Source organism: Apteryx rowi, unplaced genomic scaffold (assembly GCF_003343035.1).
Source record: "Apteryx rowi isolate R43461 unplaced genomic scaffold, aptRow1 scaffold_292, whole genome shotgun sequence".
Lineage (NCBI taxonomy): Eukaryota > Metazoa > Chordata > Aves > Apterygiformes > Apterygidae > Apteryx > Apteryx rowi.
The window spans coordinates 724,571-746,635 of NW_020449330.1; the positions used below are offsets into that span (position 1 = coordinate 724,571).

The 22,065-nt window shown below is 37.3% G+C and overlaps 1 protein-coding gene across 1 annotated transcript in view; it reads left to right on the forward strand.

The window, feature by feature from the left end:
* The window catches only part of DDX10 (DEAD-box helicase 10), a 136,278-nt gene that overhangs the window by 108,762 nt on the left and 5,451 nt on the right, over positions 1-22,065 (forward strand). The window contains exon 14 of the mRNA XM_026069369.1: positions 4,579-4,740. Coding sequence (XP_025925154.1) covers positions 4,579-4,740 — 162 coding nt within the window. The remainder of the gene's footprint in view (positions 1-4,578; positions 4,741-22,065) is intronic.

Below are 22,065 nucleotides of genomic sequence, written 5' to 3' on the forward strand. Positions count from 1 at the left end.
WSAYWWKWKTYTYTTYTMYWSYRYWTWWAARRRGWRKWKWWAAWRYKCWYMYYSYRSWKKYRMAMWMYMYCYCMMAWRYRMAAAWAYWCTSKRKAWAWMYYCTMYMYYTKTSWMAAAWAWAMASMKYTKYSCYYYTCTSTKTTTTYYMMMAMAAAWAWAWWTWWMWYYWSRRKMWMARWSTYTTWYACASRGRSACWSTKTTKWKMWYAYWMKWKKYRSWKTYTSTRYASWKTTKYKYTTTYWSWGKKRKMSMSMRSAGARMAMMMYCWMMWYWTWKKRRARRRKATWWWARWSTSKGRKWTYWCASWKTYTSYKYWYWYKTKWKWKTTKYKSKKGTSTYTKKSRCWYYKYGTKTYWYMTMTAWARWKYTCTYWTRWKRYKMWWAKAKWTTKTGWKWTTWWAWATWKTKTWWWRYKMWRWKYWCWSWGWRTMTYYTMKWGYKYTTTWKASWSTGWKRKGKKTKYRMRRRRMRMGAGWSWSRRRRRRGRRRRRKKYTYKYRMRAGMRCWYKTKYYCYYYWYWKWKRYRSARAWAKMKCWMRMKSKKGTGYKSYGMKRTSYSCKMYAMMMYCWYMWCAMRMSMSASRSRRRWGKKRTMTSWGMRSMKSTGWKAWMMMYRKKGYSYMWWRKSKYYWSMSMSWKWTAYWSYRYMTCYYSTGTGWSAMRRSKYKTKWKMKSWSASMRYAWRMKMYWMWAWMTMKWGTSWYWKTSYCCMMAARRSKYKTGWGAKWTWKRKGWGAKAKRKGTSTYKYKSYKSKKRKRRKWTWWRWKWTRYKSWKWTYTTTTTTTYYTTTTTTTWARRRRAWWAAWKRRGRWTTTTTWWKRMCYKGKTWAAAMMRRWTTWWKRAAARGSMWTTTWRSYKGKTTTTWWTKRAMCYYMWWMYYMMMWTYMWKKKKTTTWRGRAWTWWTYYTTYCYTWAAARGRAAWWMMAAWWWTWAARKTTKRARRAMMAAMYYYKRAMMAMMAAAAAAMCCCCCMARRAAWKKYMWTTYYTYYTTTWWWMMRRAWKSCYYMAARGSMARGKTKRARRAAAAARSMAMYWAAAMMMMARRARSCMAAAAAAWYYTKRAAAARRAAWTTWAARKYMAMMMMAAAAWWRKYYTYMMYKRARRWKGRRRRGKWARRMCMAWTYMAAAWWAAMYWWWWTTTKGKKGRAWYYKRAWTTWWKGKTTTTWWWAARRMMAAWWWWMMWWWWRKTTTWWWRRWKKWWKRAAARRWWWKKKGKTTTYMAAARKKKKKKGKTTTYMWWAWTKGGKTYMRKTYYKSMAAAMMRKTTWAMYTWMMWTTWAAWTYMRKTYCMMYKRRGRRRAAAAARRAAWWWTKRRKWMYKRMCYTTKKTYMMMMSGKWWKKWMMWWWTYSKWWKRRRRSYKKTWRSSKYYKKWWYCMAMCCYWMCYWWTTKSYKSCYWWTWAAWYMAAWTKSMRGKKGRAWWAARRWYCYKKTTTTYCYTWWWRRAAWKKWAMMWKRMYTTYCYKSMRRWKSYYSSYTYCCCMWWRKYYTKRRKKRAWWWWWTKGRAWTWRRRRAARKYCCYKGKTTTYYTTYCMAMMWTYMMYWWTTYYWWTTTKRAAAWTTTYYYMRRAAARSYWRGGGRRSSSCMRGGKTYYKSCMRSYKGKKSYKRWKKWRSMRGGSMWTKRAAWTTKSCMRKYMWTTWAWTKGRWYYTTTWAWWRSCCCYKGRAAAAWKKWWTKRWTTTWWWMMRRRRRGRAMYWMYKKWAAWTKSYYSKYMMYYYWRGGKTTYMMYKKKGKKRWWAMCYYSSMAWWAAAWYYWWWMSSYWMMMMAAMYTTTYYWAMSKTTKSYTTYMRRRSYTYMRRWKKTKSSKWMMWTKKTTTTYCMWTTYCMRKWAWWAWWAWWAWWAAAAAAAAAGTAGCATTTTTTCCCTCTCTGGATTAATTTCAGTAAAGTCTAAACTAATATTTCACTTTTTTTTGTGACCTGACATTGGGGTATTTCTAAGGTATTTTATATTGCAGGTGAAGCGAACATATCCATATTATTACTGTTGTTTGAAATATAAAAACTTTGAGAGGTTTCCCAGTTGATTAGAAATGGTATGTTCAGATATTATTAGATACGCAAAACTAGTCATCTCATCTCTGAAATGCATGTGCAAGATTTACATTATTCATACTTAAATATTTATTTCAAGTTATATATTATGTACTTTTCCAAGTAACTCATTTAAAACTGGTATTTTAAAGTAAAGTTGTCATATAATCATCCCTGATCAGTGAAGATACAACAGAAATAAGTCTGTTTAGGTTTGGAAGACATTTTTATACTGGTGTTTCCCATCTATCTGCACGGACCACTGGACATCAGGAGGAGACCAGAGAAGAAACCCAGAAAAATAAAAACATACAAGTACACATGCACATGCACTCATATACAGAAATAAGCAAAAAGGGAAGGAAAAATAAAATTAATAAGTGAATGTTCAAAGCTTAGCTTAATTTTTATTTGATTATAAATGGAAAAAGTTGTGAGGATGCTCCAYAAGATGATCTGTAAGTTTTTCTTTGAATATGTGTAGGTGTATGTGGATTTAAATAAATTTTGGGAAAGGCTGTGGTTCAGGATTGCCTGTGGTTCTTTCTGTCTATATATTCCTGCCAAAGATTAATTGTTCAGTTACTTGTAAGGATTTTTCAAAGGAAAACACCAAAAATGTTTTAAATAAGCTGAAATACAAGTGCTTTTTTTTTCTTTCTTTTTTGGAAGAAATAAAGATGTTAAACTATTTTAATCCTGAGGGATGCAGGGAACCTGAATATTGTAGAAATGGTATATGTCTAATGGCTGCCAGACATTCTTTGCTTCAATTTTTTAGCAAATTAGGAATATTTCTGCAACATTCAGCTGATGTATCATTTTATGCAATTAGGACATTGCAATAAAACTTGGTCCTGAATTTTCATGAAGGATGATCATAGTTGTAGTTACAGACTATTCAAAATATCAAATTGTACAATCCTTGTTTTCTGGTGCACTTGGATTTGAGAGTGATCAGTTGTGTATCTGACTGGCCACTTCACAAGTATTTCTAATTGCATATAAATGCACATTCTTTTTTATACAGGTAAATGTAGCCCATTAATTACAGTCTTATCTGAGGCCAATTTGTCAGGTAAAGGTAAAAGACTGTTAAATGTTTTTGTGAGGGGTTTGCTTTTCTTCTGAAGCTTGGATAGAAGAGTTTTTGATTATTATTATTATTATTTTTTTTAACTCAAAACTCTTTTTGCAAGGAGAGCCTGTGGAGGAGCAAAGCATTCAAATTTAAATTAGTCTTGACGGTTGATAAGCAGGTGTTTCATGTGTCCGTGCAATGAAGTAAAAAGGAGTGAGCACAGACACTCAAAGTTAGCACAGGGACTGTACTTAGAAAAGTAGCACAATAGATAAGGGGGTTGAGTTATTTAAGGAAACATAAACTTTGCATCTCCAGATGTTATTTGTGCTTTTTTGCTGAGCTGTTTGAAACAGTACTTTAAAGTTTTACTGWGCTACTCCACATCTCTTTGATACATTTCTTAAAGAAGTTTTATTTTTATCTTCTTAATATAAGTACACAAACTCCATTTTATGAAAGGAAGTAGAAACAGTAGGTTTGACTTGGGATCATCAGGTTCCAGGTAAATAACACTCTATGTGCATTACAGCATCCTAAATATGTTTTTGCATGTTAGTTTATATTTTTGCAAACTATCTGAAAGGTATCCTATATTTTCTGTTATATACAGTTTCTTTTTTTTAAGAATTCCTACTTCACAAGTCCATAAGCAAGAATCATTTTGCAAAGACTATGCCCAAAAGATTACTGCTCATACAATTAGATATAAGCTATTAGGTCATAAGATTCATTTATTTATTTATTTTTGGTTAAATCTTACTTAGTCCGTGTCTTAACCCTAGAGTTCCAGATATTTAAGTGAAGTTGGATGTGCTCAGCTTGTCATTCACAAATCCAATTTGAATCTTCAAGCATTTCCAATCCAGTTTTGGTACTATAACCAATAGAAATCTTCACATCTGTCCTCCTGCTTTACCAGAAAACATGAACCTGCAGTCACTGTTTGTTTTTTTTTAACGCACTATGTGATGAAAGCTTCTCTCTCATTTTTTTTCCAGTTAATATGTTGGAATATTGGTTGTTTACATGAAGACTTATTGTTTAAATCTACATGTATTCCATTCTGTTGTATTTGTCCTGGATACTGTTTTCTTGAAAGCAAATACAATTTTTTTTYCACAAAATGGCTAACATGATTATAAATTGTTTGTGTCATTAGGCAAAGTGAGAAAAACAGGGGAAAAAGTTCAAATGAACACATTAAATCGTAATRTGGTGTGGTGGAGACTTTATTTTCAAATGTTTATTTTTGGCTAAACAGAATCTATCTGAAATGTTAAATATGATATCCAACTTTGTACTGTACCAGTGTTTTGTTTTTCTTTGCAAATGGCCTTTTTATCTAGTCTAGAAAAATAATGTATGGCTGTGTAGTGGATTGCTTAGAACATCAAAATTTTGATGTGGAAAAGCATTTCTATTCATTGCTTGTTGTTGTTTAATTTAGTTAGTGCAGCAGTGGCCGCCTGTGCAAAAATCCAGTCTGGCAAAAGCAGATGAGGAAGATGATGCCAGTGGTATCAACTTAGATAAAGTGAAAGAAATGCTGCGAGAAGAAGACAAGTATGACAAAGAAGAATACAGGAAAAAAATTAAAGAAAAACATAGGGTAAGTTGATTTCTTCCCCAGTTACTGAAGTGAAGAAATAAACACTGTAGTATGTTTGAATAGCTCAATAAGGATATGTACTTAAATATATTAAGAAGTAAGTRTAGTACAAGCTTGTTTCTTCAAACTCATCAGGGTTCGGGGGGTGGTGTGGTGTGGTTTTTTTGGTCATTGTCTGAAGCAGAGTTTTCTAACCTTGCCAGGTACCAGCTGTGTGGTACACAGCTGKATCTCTTCAGTGTTCAGAGACCATTCTATTAGTCACTGTGGAAGGGTTTGTATTTATTCAGATAAGGGATAAATGCTAGATCCCAGGACCATGCGTTATTAAAGGTCTGTTTTATGCTCAGAGTTTCTAAATTTCAAAACRTTTTAAAAGTGTTGCTTTCTCTGCCATGTAACGGGAACAGGGCCCAATGTCTTGGGACTTCGGTATGTCCTATAGAGGCAAGAGTGATGTAGATACATTGTATGTGAGCTCTGCAGAAGTCTAATTCATAGAGATTGACTACTGAAAGCCAGAGAATTAAATATATCACATTTCCAGGTTGAAGATATTTTTTAACTGCTGCTAGGTTGTTGTATTGCTCAGCTGTAGTTATTTGACAAGAAGGAAAAAAAGTGTTTTAAAATTAAAATAGTCTTAATGTAAGAATCTAGGCCATAAAGATCAGTTTCTGTAGCACAGCATACTGAGCCATAGATGTTTATTATGCATGGAAAATTTAAGTATTCCCCTTGAATCCCCATTTTAGATACAGTTTTAGGAGAGGATGCTTTACAAGACACCTTGGTAGAATAATAATTTTGTATTTCTAGAAATTTTATTACGAAACTTGAAGACTGCATATATGTATATACACGAATATTACTGCTGAAGAGAAATATTTTGGAGCTATGTCTTTTTTGTACAAGCAGTAGGTTCAATTCCGTTATACCTAACCTAATAGATTTGGCCTTAAACTCAAGACTGTATTTTGTTCATGCCAGTCTAGTGCAATAAATACTGCCTTTGTTTGTGATATCTAACATTTATCAGAGAATGTATAAAAGACAAAATCTAGATCTGTGGTATTCTTTATTTATTGAATGTGTTTACTGTTTATATGTAGAAGATACCAAGTCTGAGAATCAGAGGTGCTGGTGCTGAGTGATGCCAATTRGGTAATACAAAAATGATCACAAGAGAAACATGATAAAGATGATTAAGGAGGGAATTTTAATTTAAAAGAGAGGCTTTTCAGATGCTGTACTTAGCAATGCATAGTGTTTCCTAGTGTTAGAGAAGCAAGAGATTAGGTATGAGAAAAATAAATTTTGGGGAAAGAAAATTAGGCTCAAAGGAAAATAAAGGTTTTTGAGTATTAAGAAATGTTGTCTTTAAATATGTATTAATATTGCTATTAATGTATGCTGATTGAAATGAACCAAGAATGGTCTCTTAAAGAGACCTTTTAAGAATTCTCTTAAGAATGGCCTCTTAAGAGTTTAACAGAACCAGGCGTCTGGTAACGGAAAGCAGACCAATAGAAAACTATCTTGAAGTAAAAGTGATTCTTCCACTAACAATATGCCGTGTCGTCGACTGGGGGAAAGGGCCATCTTTCAATAGGATCAGGCTGTTGCTAAGCCTGCAGCCTGGGCACCAGCTTACTGGAGTAAGACTTTTTCATAATGAGCCTGCGGCTGGGGGGAATACTCTGAAGGAGTTATGTGTATGACAGCTTAMTAAATAAAAATCCCAAAGATTATCTGGGGAATGTGGCCTGACGCTTGCTAGCAAGGCTGTGGAGCAATTGAAAAGTCAGCTTAGAAAGCAAATGGAAAATTAAATAACCATTTTTTCTCCCCTCCCACCTTCCCAGTGTTTCCTAAAAGACAAGTTTAATTCTTGCTTATGGCATATGTTGAACCTAGAATATATAACAAAGACTCAAAGCCTTTAAAAATTGTAATTTAGGAGCAGATGGAACATTAAATTGTATTGACTGTAGTATACTATCTAGGAAAGATGAACAATAGTACAACAATGTGCAGGAAATGAAAACACGGAGTGTCCCCTCTTCAGAGTTTGTTGGAGAGCTCCAGTGCACATTTGCACAAAACTCCATTTGTTATTGCTATCCTCTCTTGAGACTTTTCTTGGCTTGCATTTCTAACCTGCTATATGCCAAAATTGAAAGCACTTTCTCTCTAGAACATATTCTTGCTATCATTACTCCATCCTGTGTTTTTATTAAAAAGGACCATTTCCCACTATTTTTTTTTTTTTTTTTAATCTTTGCTTTCCAGTGGATTTCTTCAAACTTTCACACTGGGTTCTTTGTTCAAGCTTTTGCCATTTCTTTCATGGAGGAAATTAAGTTATCAGTCACAGACTTTCACCCCTTCCTATATGCTTCCTCACTGGCGTTCAAGAGTCCTTCATATAGAGGATCTTAAATCCATCACCTGYGACTGTGATTCCCTCTCTTAAACTCCTCCAAACTTCACTGTGTCCCACTGTCAGCTAACATTCATCATGGCACAGCATGAATTCTGTCATCACACCTTTCCTTTCTGCATTAACATTAGTTATTTCRTTCCTGTCTTTGTTTTCTCTCTGTCCCTCAAGCAGACTGGTACAGACCTCATCTTTGTCCAGCTGGCGTGTTTGRTATCGGCAGGTGTGACAGCTCTGCTTCCTGGCCTTCTATCTCGAATTCTCCTACAAGCCTCTCTTTCTCCTTTCCAGCTTATTGAAAAAGTTGTAGCTAAACTTTTCCTCTCTGCTTTTGCTTTAGATTTGTTCAAGACCTTTTTCATCAAGTTCAACTTTCTTCAAGTTTCATACTTCTGTATCTTGATTCATGCTTCCTCCTGTTCTTCCTTGCTTTCTTTCCCACTGCACCTGATGCTTAGCATAGTTTCCTCTGTTATGTATGCTTGGCAGTTTTTCATCTCTTCATTTAAATCAYTTTTTGACACATGGAAATTCTATTTAAACCTTATATGGGTAGATTAGAAGACGACCAAAGCATAAATGCATTTTGGTTTTGTATAAACTTCCATGGCAGTGAAAATACATTTCTATTGTAGCAGCCTGCTACGTGGTTAGGTACATCCTGTAATCAGTCCTTTGCAACTGAGTGTGTGCTAATCCATAAAGTCACTACACAGCCTTTAAAACAATGATTTAGAATATTAAAAAAAATATAGGAGGCTATGAAATCATATGTTATTTCATCTAGCATTTTGTATATTGCATGTGGATTCAGATTTTGATTTAGATTGTAAGTAAATGGATTTAGAAAAACTAGCATTATCTTAAAGCTTGYCATTTGTGGGTCATCTTGCACTGAAAACTCCTGTCTTATGTTTTCTTCAGTATGATCTTCAAGATTGAAGTTCTTGGGGAAAAAATAGAACTTTTTAAAATCAAAACTTCCCTAAAGCATAGAGGAAAAATAGCTTTTTTGGGTGAATATGTCTGTCAACTCAATACGAATTTTTGTCACCAAACTCTTTTTCTGATGAATAGCAGAACTATTGAGAAAGTATTCACAGGCCATTGCTTTTTAGACCCGTTTCTGAATGTCATTTAAATGAGCACAATTTTCAGTATGATTGGAAATATGTTTTGGTGCATTCATGAGATGCTTGGATTAGATGAGATATGTTGTAGTGCCTTAAGGCTTGTGGAAACTTGCAAAGCATCTACACTATAATTAGCTTTCCTTCATGARTCTTACATTTTGTTATCCTCTCCTTCTTCTGCAAAAGGGGAAAATGTGATGGATAAAAATAACTAGATAAAAATACGAGATATAATTACAATGTAATTAATGCTTACTGAAGTTTTGGAAACAAAGTAGATTTTAGCAGTTGATGACAAGGGAAAGGGCAGTGACACTAACCAAGATGGTATGAAAAGAATTCTGCATTAATGGATGTTTAATGAGAATGCAGCAAGAGGTACGAGTCTGAGCTCTTTTGAAATGTGTAAAACCTCATAAACAACATAAATGGAGAAGTGAATGTAGTGTTCAGAACATGTTTTCCCACTCCATTTTTTATAAGTTCTCAACTAAAAATGCACTTTTATTGGGAAGAAAACAGTTGCAGAGAGGGATTCGTCTTGCTTCTTAGTGGCTTCTCTTTCTATGTACTACTCCAAGCTCAGAAAAATGCTCATTGGTACTGAAGGAAAAATGAATAAAGTCTTTTTTTCTTACCTCACCTTCCAGCAAGTAAAATACACTCTCAATTTGGGATGATCAACCTGAAAAGATTGCCAGAAGTAATTTTTTTTTATTTGGGAGGCATAATACTGCACAAACTATTACTGTCTTCAGAGGCCCGATACTGCAAGGTACAGAGAGTACCTCCCTGGCACAAATTAAGCAACCTTGGTTCTAGAAGTATGGCAGCAGTTAGAGCTCAGATCACTTGGGGGATATTTCAGAAGATGTTGCACTTTAAGCATTGTACCTCAAGTCTGTATTTTAAATGTAATAGATATTTTTTGTTGTTGAGACTCCTTGCAGAATCTTCCAGTGACATTGGTATTTTCCACTGCTGGGGAAGCAATGCTGTTGCTGTGGGGAAACTCGAGATGTTACATGGCCCTTATGTTAATGAAATGGTGCATAACATTATGCAACCTGAAGACTGAAGTTGTGGTCTCTCACAGTTTTGTTCTTGCTTTTCTTAATTCAGTTGGGAATATGAGCTATTTTAGGAACTATATTGAAACTAGACTACCCCTCTTTGATTTTGTTCCCTAAGCACAATTGTTAATGGGAAAGCAGATATTTTATATCAGGCGGGTACATTGTAATATTTCATTCTGTGTATGTTCTATCACCAAAATATTATTTCTTAATTAACTCTTTCCAAGGCTAAATGGGGTAATGCTCCATACTAAACATTATGGAGGTGACCTTTCATATAATAACTTAGAGTTTCAGGTTGAGTGTACTTACCCCAATGAATTTATTCAATAACTTTCTGAGTAAAATTGCATTCTTGTAAATGTAAGATTGCAAACTGTTAAGGGAAGCCAAATCTGTAGACTTCAAAACCCAGGGTTTTTCTCCTCCTGGTCTGTTAGAAGGAGGCTGCTTCTGTTCCAGTTTACAGGTTTGGCTGTAGTGAGGTTGAATGTGTATCCCAAAGATAAACACACCCAGTACACATGTGGCTGGTCACAGAGATCCACCCAGACAGAAAACAGTGCCCTTACTGGACCCCACATAAATACAGACAGCCCCCACAGAAAGGCATGCAGCATCCACATAAACGCGAACACAGGCAGCCCAAGCCTCTTCCTTCTCTCTGGCTCATCAGGGCTGAAGTTCGCTAGCCGAACCTACAACCCCCCTCACTGCCCTGATTCACAAGCAGACTCACATTCACAGATCCCTTGAATAACAGCACGGGCTCTAAGTCAATCCAGTATCCATACCCAGACTGTAGGACCTTTACCAGGCACTGGCTTGGACCTTGGGTCTTTCCAGAGTTTTTTCCCCACTTGTTAGTCCAGATTAAAGCTCACTTGCAGTACCTACATGCACGTGTGTACATGCACTCAGAACAGAAAGCACACTCGCACAGAAAAACAGCTAGAAATAGAGTTTGCTAAGATGACGGATAGTGGTGGTCAGGAACAAAGCTTGGTCCAGGAAATGTACTGAGCAGCACTTTGCTTCCCTGCGACTGGCCCCTTTTATATCTCTTTCACTCCATTTTCCCATGCTTGTTTTTCCCCAGTGCCCCTAGATCCCTCCTTTTTCCTGCCATTGATCTTACCGTAATTATTTTGCACGTTCCCAAATCTCTTTAAACCATCCCACAATCCCTTTCAAATATCCCGTAGTAAGTTTGCTCTTTCCCAAGAGACCCAAGATGAGCTTGTTTCTTGTTCTGACCAGTTACGAAGTTCTGTATGAACCTCTTCAAGGTGGGTCCTTTAACAGCCTATCTATCAGTGACTTGTGAATTCCAGTCTTTGTTATTGTCTCTGTTTTTCACTGCTCATTAGGATTTGTGTATCTGTGTGCTCAATTTATTACTTTTTCTGTTTCTTGTCTTTGCCTCACTGTTAACTAATCCCTACAAACCAAATGTCATTACAGTTCAGATACCATTAAAGAGACCATCCAGGTAGATTTAAATATGGATTTCGAAAATAATATTTTCAAAATATTTTTGCATTAATACATAGGAAGAAGAATAGGAGAGACTGTAAATTGATTAACATTAATTCATATGCAGTTGTTTAGAATCCGGAAAGGATGTACCCTCTCAGGAAGCAAAATGGGATTCATAATAGTAGGGATGATATAACAGTCACTGAACTGAGTTTACAGCTGATGCTTAAAATGCATGAAGATGTCTGGATGCATTTAGGGGAAAGAAAATGTAGTATACAGCTTTACAGGATATTGAATGTGCTCAGAGAGAATACTTGGAGAACTGTGGTCACCTCACCATGGCTCAAAATTAAAATGATCCAATAAAAGATGTACCTGATATTGGAACTTGTATGTGATCATGGAGCCTAGAATCTTTTAAACTTGAAAAGGAGATGTAAGCTTACCTTAGAGAAAAGAGTTCTGTTCTTTCACAGCCTGGGATTGGCCAGAGGTTAGGATCCAACTGAATTCATTTTTTAAAGCAATAATGCTGGTAATTTTACCTATGAGGAGAGGAATGATCTTATCAAATCAGTTAAGATGTCAACTAGTATTTACAGTAGTTTGTTTTTCCTTTATGTGTATCATACCACACTGGCTTCCTGGGGGTTTACTCTCCGCTCTGATGCTGTAGCCTTTCCTCTCGCCAGCCGTGGCCCTCCTGCAGTGCAGCCCTGGGCACTGGCCGAGCTTAGCCCACGCGCCCAGGCAGGGCCCGGATGGAGCAGGTCTCGGGGGAGAGGCCCCCTGCTTTGGCAGCCCTTTGGCCGCCCCCTTCCACCTGGAGCTCCGGGCTTGGTCTCTCTCCCAGGCCTAACCTGCTTTTGCCAATGATTTCTATTGCTGACAGATTTATAAACACATTTGGTATATAATTTTATAAATCTTATTGATTTTAAACAACATACTGTAGCAAATTGTAATAGATCATTGAATACTGACTAAAAGAGTTCAAGAAATAGAACAAACCCTTCGGACAGCTTCCTTTTTGTTTTAGCAAATTTTTACTCATCATGATAATATAATTATATCCAATTAATAAAAAGAAAAATAGATACCATACAGCATGAACCACTCAGTATGCTGGAAAATAAAAGCATCCATGAAAAATCATATCTGTAGTTTGAAATCAGTCAATACATTAATTCTGCAGAAAGGTTATATCATATTTCAAGGAGAAAAATAATCTGATTAAAAAAAACCTCAGTGCAGAATTAGATCCTTTATTAAGGAAAACACTTGAGCACTCCTTCTCTTTTAGGTGAAATATGACAAATTTCAGTGTAATTATGCAGTTGGTTTGATGTGTTGCTGGAGGGCGGTGATATAACCCTCTCATGTAGAGTGTGCCACTGTAGGAACAAAATATAAAAGGAAAAAGGTAGGAGCTGAGAGAAGCATTTAGCTGAACTGCAAAGAGGAGAGGAGGTTTTAGAGATGGGAGAAGTGTAAAATAAACCAGGAGAATACTGCTTTGTTAGAAAGCCTGTCCGAGCCCTCTCATAGCTACGGTGTGCAAGCAACGCCGCTGGTCAGCGTCCCATGTGCGGAGCTATTCGGCTGGGGGAACGCTGCCGAGTGGCTCGACGGACATCTCCCTCCAGTCTGAGCACCTGAACCCGCCTGACCTTGCTGGCTGCTGGCGGAGGCACTGACTTGGTCATTGCTTTTTTCACTTTGATGAAAGCTGGACAGGCTGCACTTAAAACTTGAGGGGCCCTTAAATGTTTGCTGAGAGTTTTCTGGCAAAAACAGTGTTCCTGGCCTCATCTCACTGATGTGAAAAGTAAGAAAACAAAATAAGCTAGAGTAGGTTGCTTGTGTACACTGAATCAGACRGACGCCAGCGCCCGTCCTAAGGGAGAGAGCAGGAACAGGCAACTGGAAGGTAGATGAAGGCTGCAGTAATACATGCTTAAATTGCCTTAAATTCTGGTGGAGCTGCAGCCTTCGTGTTGTAAGGGAGCTGCCCTGTAGGGGCTCGCTGTCCTGTGAGAGGGCACAGTGCCGCACCGGCCCCAAAGGCTCCTCTCCACAGCTCTCGTGGCTCTTCGGGGAGCCAGGTGTTTCCTTAAGCGCTGCAGCTGCGGTAGGACGGCCCAGGAGCCTGTGACCTGTGTAGACTAGGAACTTCCACTCTCAAATGATGGCATCTCTCCAAAGCAGAAAGCAGTGACAGAATCAGATGAAATACATTTTGATGAGATTTTTTCCTCTACTTTTGTTTAGAAAATATACTAGGTTTTTGGTAGTGCAAGTCCCATTGACTTTGCCACTAAAAGTTCTGTTTACAGTTTTAAATGTTACTTTCAAACACCATTAACTAACTTAATCCCTGATATAATTCTGTTGAAAGTATACTTTAAGTTGAATTAGTATACTTAAGTTGAATTTACCTTTGTGCATGGAGGGGTGTGTGTGTGTATGTATCTATGTTTATACATACATACATACATATATGTGTATATATATAGCATTTGATGGAAAGGTCTGTGAAATCATTTAAAGAATCACCTTGGTTTCTGTAGGTTCAGTATCTGGCTCAGATTGCAATTTGCCCAAAAAAGAATGTTACTGGAATGTCTCTGTGTTTTAATTACCATGATTTATGAACTCCTTATTGAATAGCTAGGTGTGAAAAATAAGCTGTGTATATATACATATCCGTACACATGTTATATATACGTTCAAACCAGTTGGCCTATTGAAATTGTTTAGTAAAATTTGTATCCTTAAGACATGTTCAATGTGTTGAGATGATGGATGGGAAAAGCGTCTTTTTCAGTTGATCAGCTGGTTTCTTGTGTTGGTTTTGTTCTTACATTGTCCTTCTAAGGAGTCAATTTCTGCCATTTGCTTTTTCTTCTTTTGAGTGGGGATGCCTTTTCCAACTGCTTCTAAGACCTTATTCAATGTTTGTTTAACGTTTAAGATTAATTTTCCCTTTGCTGTCTTTCACTTGCTCTTGATGCCATGCTTTTCCTATGTCGTCTTAAATAGGTCACATCATACCTGTTTGTTTCAGTTTCCCTACCTGTAAAATAAGTGTCAGTTCTACAGATGAGGTTTACTTCCTTATCTTTATACAGTTTGCTGATATCTTGTGATACCATTACAGAAATGCTGAGTGTTGTGACATGTAAGCGAAGATTGTTACTGCCTGGGATAGATGTTTTTACCTATCAGATTGGCATCATTTGCATAGCTAAGTAGAGAACTGCACGTTGTTTTGAGTTGAAATCAGTTACACTTTACAGTCGGATTTGCAAGCGCTGCCATTAACCATGGATTTTGTCCAGACCATCAGAAATTGAGAAACTTCGCATCTTCTTTTTACGCTAATTTATGTGCGAGAAAGAGTAACGGGAAGTAAAGTGCTTGCAGCCTTAGATTTGATGACATGGTAATGAAAAGACCTCTTGAGAGTTTTTCAGGGTTATGAGACAGGCCAAGGAAAGAAAGATACAGTTACTTGAACACAAACGTTGCTTATTAATTTGTCTTCAGTCACTTTATTCACTGACTTTTTTTTTTTTAATTAGCAGTTGTTTTTACAGAGGCCATGCGTAGCACATTGACTGTGGTATTAAAATGAAGATGATGTGTGGTGACTGTAGGGGAATACTGAAAGCTACCTGAGTCCCACCAACCAGGGCAGTTTTGACATGATGACAAGTGTCGGAGGCCATTGCAGTCTCTCTGTAGTCTTGAGCTGGAACAGTTTTGTTTTGCACTGAAGATTTTGTTTTTTTGTAAATAACTTTTTTTGTAAGTCTCTTTTCCATCTGAACTTCTTTTGCTTTGAGAAAGGAATTGTGTTAACTGAAGGTAAAGCTGACATTGATTCACTTCCTGCCTAATTTGTAGTAGAGTCTTCACTGKTTTTTTTCCTCCCTCTTTTCCGAATCAGCTTTGTTCTTGTAACAATTGGATCCACAAGGATTATTTAATAGATTTTTGAAATCAAACGTTAACAGACAAAATTGCCAAAATCATCAAAAAAGCTTTTGCTTTTTTCCTGAAAAAAACTTTTATTCAGTAGTGACCAATTTTGTACTTCATTTCCATTTTTTTCTTTGTTTGGTTGAAAATAAGTTGAATCAACTAATAAGTTGATTCAATTTCATCTTTCAGTGGGGTGGTTGGACCATGATTTGAATGTAAATGATTTGCTAATTTCTATTACAAAACACATTAAAAGAAATATTAATATAAAATGTAGCTATGCCAAAAAKTTGACTGCTGAAATGGGATTTTCTTACTCAACATGTGTTTAATCCCCCCCCCCCATTCTGTTTATTTTTAAGTAACTAAAATTAATAAATAGTTCTCACTACTTCTAGTTTTTGTCCCATCCACCTCTGCAGAGCAAAACCACCATGGAAGTGGGCACGATTTCATTCTGTGCTGGCTCACGGGTGTGCTGCCTGTGTAGCTAGAAGTTAATCTTGCTGTATGGGCCAGTGGTGTGCTTATTACAGCTGGATTTTCAGATCCCAAGATGCTTGCAGTAAAAAAATAAATAAATAAAAAAAATTTTTTTTACGCATAAGCAGCACATACCTGGTGTGAAATGTTGTGAGAGAGGACAAACATGGGCTACCACAGTGCCATTTATTAAGTCACTTTTCAGAACACATCTGTCCTTTAGTATCTGGGTGAAACCTAGCTCTTGAGTGTGATGTTGCCAGTATGTCAAAGAGATGCTGTGAATTTCTGAACAACTCTGTTTACAATTTCTGTACCACAGCTGACTCTGAGTCCCTAACTATGTCCTGTTCCTATCGCGCGAGAGAGCAGAGTACTGAGGAGTTACAGTGCTGCTGGTGTCAGCCTCAAAGTCCTTGTTAGTAGATGACAGCAGATTTTTTCCAGGCTGCTGAGTGATTTGTTCCAAACCTCAGCCACTTCTAAGAGCTGGTGCGTTGCAGACCATTACCTCTGCTGGTAAATGCAATAGATGGCTAATTCTGAATTATGGCATCAGCATGTAAAGGATCAGTTATAAAAAATGCAGTCTTAAAATCTTCCATCAAACCTGAGAGAGTTCTTGAGCATTTAAATAAAAAATGTCAGACTCAAAGTTGGGCATAAAATTCTAATAGGAAGAGAAATGACAGTTTCATAGGTTTTTTTACATGCTTCCAGGGCTAAATGTGGAACAAGGTACATTAGTTGTATTGCGTGAAACTATTTCATGCCCGTAGCTGAGCAAAATGGAAGAGATGAGAGAGATATTGAGCTGGTAAAATTGTATCTCATGCTGCATATCACCAAAAAAATTTTTTTTTCATGCAGATCTAGCCAGTTATAATCCGTGCACAAATTCTTTAAGAAAAAGAAAGGAGACTTTTATTGTATTGATATATACACTGAAAAAGCAGGAAGCAAATTATTATATCAGGCGAAGCTTTAAATAACTCATGACAGTAAACCCTGTATTTTTAGAAAAATAGAGTTAATCCCCTGGACAAAATGAGATGAACTCTTAATCTACTGTAGAAAGAAGAGAGTCAAAGAAAATGGGGATTTGCTGGGGGAAAAAAGAACTTTCAGKTTTTAAAACTGCTGTTTCCCCCTGCCCCGAACCCTCTCCCAAAACGAAAAGCTTGGCTTTTAAGCTGTGTGTATACAGAGCTTTCACATATTCCTAGCCTCACTGACTGCAGGGGACGGCCCTGCTGTTATTCATTGTGGAGGCTGGGTTTTTTTTTTGTTTTGTTTTTTGTTTTTTTGTTTTTTTGCTTCGGTGTAAGAGCATGGAATGTAAATGTTAGGATTTTTCTTTTTAATACGTGATGTTAGATTCTTGAGGGAGCAATAAAAGGAGTATGAGTTTTTGTTGAATAGCCCAACAGTGGTGTTCAGGGAGAGAAGGAGGAAACGCGAGTGCAACGAGAGGGCAGCGGCAGGCAGAGTTCAGAAGCAGGAGCAGCTTTTCCATGCGTTAGAAACCGAAGCAGTTTTAACTGGCTTGTTGTTAGGCAGAGATGGTTTTGTTGTCAGGTCTAATGCAGAAGAGGTGGAGGGTTCAATAACTGTTACTCTTCTGTGTTCAGTGAAAAGCCAAATGATATAGTCATGCTGCATGATGATTAAATAATTTAACATTCCTGTGAGCATTAAGATTATTAACAATCCTCATTAACTAGCCATGTGTGACTGGGGAAAATTGATAATTTGCACCCAGGATGTTTTAAAAAGCTGATCAAGAAGGTCTCTGACCTATGCGATACCATTAATGTTGGCTTGAAAAGGGTCTTGAAACAACAGGGGAGTTCTGCAAGAGTTTGAGAACTGCCATGCAARTACTTCTAAGGAAAAAAATCTGGTAACTTAGCCTGGTATTAGTCTATGCTGTAATGGAGTGATCAGCACAAGACTGTTTTAATAAAGATCTAAATTAAGGAAATATGATGCCAACCAATGTAGTTTTGTGGAACACAGATGTTGTGAAATGTGTGTGTATATGTATTTTTATCAGACTAGAAACTGATTTTTTAAATATGTCCATGGAATACACAGAAATTTCTAYACAGCTTTTCAGTTTGTGCTGAAACATTTTGATAAACTAGATTAGTAAAATTAACATGGCACAAATTAAATGGACCAAAAACTCAGTGACTGGTACATCTCAAACCAGTGGCTCCTGATTGAGTTAAATGTGTTCTAGTGTGCCCGTGGGATTTGTTTTTGATAGTGTACTGTTTCAAGTTTTTATCAGTGACATGGAAGAAAGCTTTCTTGATAAATTGAGCTAAAACAGTAGCTGTGTTTTAAAACAGGCATAAAAATAAATTGCTAGGAATAAGAAATAGAGGCCATAGTTTAGGACTGGGAGCTCTTCTCTCACAGATGGAGACCTTGAAAAAGATTTCAGTGATGGAATTGACAGTCAGGTGAATGTGAACTCCTATGGCAGTGGGATTTTTCTGGCATGACCATGATCGAAAGGGCTAATATAAGCACTGAATATACAGATAGAAATACTACGTAGGGATGGGAAGGTGTTGAGATCTCAGGTATGTCTGCTCCTGGAATATTTTGGAAAGTATACCTAAATGGTGACAGACATCTGGAGTTGATTTTCTTCACTTTGCAAATGGGAAAGTTAAAAAGTAACATGTTTAAAAAGGGGAGTAAGGGGGAATGAAGCTCTCTGGGTGCAAAGGAGAGCTATTCAGATATAAGTGCAAAATAAAATCTGGATACTTGACCTCCCTGCTGTAGGCAAAAAGTATTTAATCAGATCGTGATGTTCTAGAGCTTTATCTGACAGCCTCACAGTGCTGTGTTGATAAAGTTATGCTATACAGATAGTCGACCAGTAGCATGTTTAATTAAGCATTCATACCTTGAAACATAATCTTCTGTTTTCCTGCCCTAGTGAATTTGATTTTCATCYCTAAATTATATGCTATTCTTGCAAGTAATGATTTATTGCTTGATAGAACAATGATAAAATCTTGTATTCTTATCRCATTATGTATTAGGTATTCCAGGAAAATCCAGACCTTCTGGTTGTTGGTTTGTGTGTGTGAGTGTGTATAAAAACTACTATCGGATAGCTCAATAGTTAGACACTTACAGGCATATCCATAGATGAAGAGAATTTATTGACATGCAGTAAATTAACATCAAATTGTTTGACTGGTTAAACCTTTCCTCATATGTTTTTTCAGCTGCCTTACAGCTGTAAACAGCTCTTGTTCATGTGTGTTCAGCATGTTCCCATATTTCTTCCTAGCTTTAGAAACGGGAGAATGACTGGCATCATAGTTAAAATAATTGTCTGAAACTTTGGAGATCGATATTTGTTTCTGGCTATGCCATAGAGATTCCCTGTAACCTAAGGCAAGCTAGTTAATTTCTGATTTTATACCGTTGTATGATATGTGTGTCATTATTACTTGGTGATACTACCTTGGCACAGTGAAATGCACCTTCATGTCCTTGAGATAATATAAAATAAGGTCATGATGGGGGAAAAGTATTTAAGCATTTGCTMAGCGCATTATTTTTCAGGGTAGTACACCTCATGTACTTATGCATCTGCTTGAAATTGCACATAAATTTAAGCAATGTCCTTAATAGGATTGTTTTCCTGAATTGAAGCTTAAGTTAAAATACTATGGCTATGTCTATATTAGCAAGTGGAGTAGCTCAGTACATGCAGATCTGCAGAGCAAAACATTTGRTGCTGAGGAGCAGAATCCACGCTGTGTGCGTTGCGAGGGGAAGGGGGTACTCTGGACCAGCTCTTGTTTCAGCCTTTGAACTGAATTACTTTGAGGGAAGTCATTATCCCCCTCTACTCAGCATTCATGAGATCCCATCTTGATACTGCCTCTGGTTTTGGGACCCCCCAGTACAGGAAGACATTGACAAACTGGAGTGAGTTCAGGGGAGGCCCGCCGAGGTGGTCGGGGCTGGAGCACTTGCCCTGTAAGGGGAGGCTGGGGGAGCTGGGCTTGTCCAGCCTGGAGCAGAGACGGCTTTGGGGGCACCTGGCAGCAGCCCCCAGCACCTGTGAGGTGATCTAGAAAACACAGCCAGGCTCTTCACAGTGGTGCATGGCAGGAGGGCAAGGAACAGCAGGCATGAGTTAAAACAGGACAGGTTCAGACTGGATACAAGGAGAAGCTTTTCCCCATGAGGACAGTCAGGCAGTGGCACTGGTTGCCCAAGGGGTTGTGCAGTCTCCATCCTCAGAAGTTTTCAGGACCCGACTGGTCAAAGCCTTGAACATCTGGGTCTGAGCTTGGAGCTGATCCTGCTGTGAGCAGGGGGTTGGACTGGAGACCCCCTGAGGTCCTTCCCAGCCTGAATTCTCATGTGATCCTATGAATGCCTGTTAATGATTGGAGTGTATTAGTGGTGCTCCTGGAGACTGCTCTGCAGTGTGGAAAAAAAARCATAAGTGGGGCTGGTTAGGACGTTAGCTTCTGAAATGCACTTCTTATTCCAACTGAATGCTAATGTTGACACATCCTATGTGAAATCTGCTTTTCTTTTTCATTGACAAGGAACCAAGTCTTCTCAAAAAAAAAAAAAATCCTGATGGCGTCACTGTTTCTGTCTAATTCTGCAGTTTGTTGTTTTTCTTTTATATTCCTTCTCATTTCTATTTCTGCATCTATTAACTTTATGATCTTTTTGCGTCTTGGCTGTTCTTTAGAGACTTATGTATATTATGCTGTCTGTCCTACTCCTTCACTTCTATGGCATTATCTCAATCCGGTGCTTTCACAACCGTATCTTTGCAGTGCTCTGTTGTAAATCCCTTGAGTAGGAACTTCAACTGCTGTTATGTTGGCTTGAGCCTGTGGCTGTAGTTAAGACACTGTCTTTTCATATACTATAGAATTTTCCTGTCTTAAATTTTCTGTGCTATCCAATTTAAAAACTGCTTTATCCTCTTTTGTAATGTCTGGTGGATTATTTTCTATCTCTGTTTTCTGACTTTTTCAAAGGTAAAATTTGAAAAGGRTCACGGTTTTAGCAGAAAACTAAGAAGCCAACTCTGACTCAAAAGAGCAAAGAATGTACAACCAAACAATTTAGAAACTGGGTGGGAAAGAGTGGAAAAGGAAGTATATTATCTCCCTCTGGAATATGATAGCCTCCTTTCTGATATCCTTTTACCTTTCCTTGTGTCTGTATTACTGGCATCCTGCTTGGGAGAAGTTAATTCATTGACTGTTTTTGACCTTTTTTTCCCCTTCTCCCCTTTTCTCTTTTCTTTTTTTTCCCTTTCTTAAAGGTGCCTACCTCATATTTGAAGAAAAAAAAAATTGCTACTGTCTTTCATATTGCTGGAATTCTGGAAGAAGTCAAATCTTTTCCCTGTGTACCACTGTATATTCTGACCCCTGGGTTCTCGTGCTTTCCGTAGGTGTGCTGTGACTGTACAGCTCTCCATGCTGCTGTAATAGTTCCTTATGGAAGCTCTCCTCTGTTTTTACGAACCGGTCCATGTCCTGTGCATTTCACAACCCCCTCTTCCTTAGCTTTCTCCCCAGTCTAGTGATTGTGTGGGAGGCTCCTACAGCTGCTTCAAGTTCTGCATCCTTCTACTGGGAAAGTCCTGGCTCCAGTTTCTGCAGGTTTTCTTTGAAGAGGGGTTGTGTTTCTGTTACTTTTAGTATCATTTATCACCTACCTTCATGGCTTTCTTCTTTCCTTCATGTTTTTCTTTCCCCTAAAGCTTGTGTGCTGTTAAGATGTAACTGATCTGATGTTCTGCAGATAATGTTTTCTAAATAGAACCACCAGTATTGGTGTTTSTCAGTTGTATCATGCCATCACCAACTTAAAGATTCATAAAAGACTCGTTTCACTTGGAAATTCATGTGTGAGGTGTTTTTAGAATTTTTGATTGGAGATGGTCTAGTCCCTTCTGCTTGAGTGCTCTGAAAATAGCCTCCTCTTCCTTTTTCAGACTACCCTTGCCTTTGTCCTGTATTTTGTTACTGTCCTAATTGCAGAGGCAAGTGGTCATTTAGCTTAGAGATAGTACTAAGCAGTAAAATCTGTTTTGGCTAAATTACTTACATAAGAACAAAAAAAAGTAAGGCTGCTATTCAGTGAAGATGAATGTAAGATTAAAAGATAAAGAGATTTTACTGCTTTTTCTGTTTGAAATGTTCTAGTTTTGACTTCACTTCTGGTGTTCTTGCTTTTATTCCTGTATTTCCTGATCTCTAAGATGTAAGGTTCTTTGTTGATCTACCCTTTATCCATTTCTTCTATGCTCCCTGTTTAGTCTTACTCTCCTTTTGAAACTTGTTTCTTGACACCAGTGTTCATTCTGATGAACTGGTTTTGTTTCTTTTGTTTTGGCAGTTTGCCATCCGTTGAAGACCTGTTTCAGTCTGTTACCTGTCCTAGTTTTACTTGGGGGTTGGTGTGTGTGGGGTTATTTTAAGTGTACTTTGTGGTAAAGTTGCCGTGTTTTCACGATATAGGTTTTGGCGATTGCAAAGGTATTCTTAAAATCTGAAATTGATTTAATGTAGCTAATGTATATTGGCAAATATACAGTAAATCAGTTTGACTTAAAATATGGTAACAGTGAAAAATATGATGGGAAAAAATCATTATTTTAGTATCTGAATAGCTGGATCAAAATTGAAAAGGGTCTTTCCAT